At 35.2% G+C, this 1720-nt stretch overlaps 1 protein-coding gene across 1 annotated transcript in view; it reads left to right on the plus strand.

The window, feature by feature from the left end:
* The window catches only part of LOC105315470 (uncharacterized), a gene marked incomplete at both ends in the record, with an annotated part of 2282 nt that extends 937 nt beyond the window's left edge, over positions 1-1345 (plus strand). Inside the window, 3 exons of the mRNA XM_011410138.1 lie at positions 37-1122; positions 1177-1236; positions 1291-1345. Of these exons, the coding sequence (XP_011408440.1) occupies positions 37-1122; positions 1177-1236; positions 1291-1345 (1201 nt within the window). The remainder of the gene's footprint in view (positions 1-36; positions 1123-1176; positions 1237-1290) is intronic.
* Positions 1346-1720: the final 375 nt, after the last annotated feature.

A 1720-nucleotide genomic window follows, 5' to 3' on the forward strand; every position in this document is an offset into this window, starting at 1 on the left:
TTCAAGCTTTAAGGGATGCTATCGTTAGATTCACAGAAGAAAAACTTCGTTTTAAAAACACCTCTTAGTCGGATTCTCTTTCGAAAAGCCATTCAAGTTCTGAGCAAGAACAATAATGTCATTAGTTTTGAAGATGCTTGTATAATTGGAGCTTATTGTAAAATTCCTGTAAAAGATATGCACCATGTTCTCATGTTTTATCATGAACTGGGCGTGTTGCTGTTCTACCCTCAAATTGAAGGCATGAAGGATATGATAATTATTAATCCGAGTTATATTGTGGAAGCTCTTGGAAAAATTTTTCCGTTAAGTGTAAACCCTAACAGAGGCAGGTACCACAAGGAATGGAAGCTGTTTCATGAGTGTGGGATCCTTGTTCAACCACTTTATGTAGAGCTATGGAAAGAATATAAAGATGCATCATCAGAAATTTTTCTTAAAGTACTTGTTCATTTCCGCATTGCTGTTGAAGTTAAGACAGATAAATATCCTCCTCCTTCCAAGCAATATTTCATGCCTCTTGTTCTCAAGTCCACACAAGTTAACAGGAGTTCAATGACTTTACCATCAGATATCATTCAAGCAGCACCACTTCATATTACCTTCAATAGTGGATATGTACCTCCTGGTTTCTTCACTCGTTTTGTGGTTGTACTTGCAAGCAAAATTGAGCTTTGTTTTGAAAAAGGTGTCTACAGAAACCATGTTACACTCCGTTATCAGGATCCCAACAGCACCAGTATTGAGCATGTAGTAGTCACCGATTGTACTGATGTTATTCAGATCAATGTACAACATCATCATCTTGATCACGAATTAGTTTCCTTCACAAAAATATGTCAAGATATTCATGGTTATTTAGAAGGTGCAGCAAAGGAAGTTGAAGAACTATTAATGAAGTGTGCCAGTGGAGGTACTAATAATAACAAGTCAACTCGATATGTATTCAAGCACAAGTTCAAGTATGTCTGCACTAGCTGCCCAACTACAACTCTACCTCATTACATAAAACTTTCACCAACAAATTTATCTCAGGATTCTCAAGTGTTTTGTGACAAAAGTACAGGTAGCTACCGAGCTCTTACTGAACAGGAGAAGGTTTGGTTTAAAGACACCAGTAAGGTAAAAAATAATTTTAATGTATCTTCTTATTTTTGATACTTGATGTCTATGCAGTCAACACCAGCAACACAAATGTCACCCACATCAACAGCAAAGTCACCAAAGGGAAATAATGTAAATTTTGTAATCATTGGAGTCACATCATTTGTTATGGTGTTATTTTTGTAGCCAATGAAAGAGGATGTCCTGACAGGTTCTGATGTGTCTCAAGCAAAACACCTAGGTAAACCCCTTAATTACATGTATATTTAATGACTGCGGGATGGGAGAATTTTGTTTGCATTAAAATTGTTCAACCTCCCACAAAAGCTGCATGCTAAAGGTATAGAGTTCCAATGTATTATGGATGCATATTCAAAAAGATCCTAGCTTCTGTCCTAATTTGTAATTTACAGTATTTAAAATATACATAATGTACATAATGTACATATACAATTAACATTGATATTATTACTATCATCTGTATTGTATATAATACATAGATATTACTGATCTTGCCAATGTCATGAAAAATTTAAAATCAATTGATTACACTCAGTGGATAACATTGGGTATCAGCTTAGGACTCCACTACAATACACTGGGAGCAATTGAAGAA

The sequence above is a fragment of the Amphimedon queenslandica genome, unplaced genomic scaffold (genome assembly GCF_000090795.2).
Source record: "Amphimedon queenslandica unplaced genomic scaffold, v1.1 AMPQUscaffold_10066, whole genome shotgun sequence".
Classification (NCBI taxonomy): Eukaryota; Metazoa; Porifera; class Demospongiae; order Haplosclerida; family Niphatidae; genus Amphimedon; species Amphimedon queenslandica.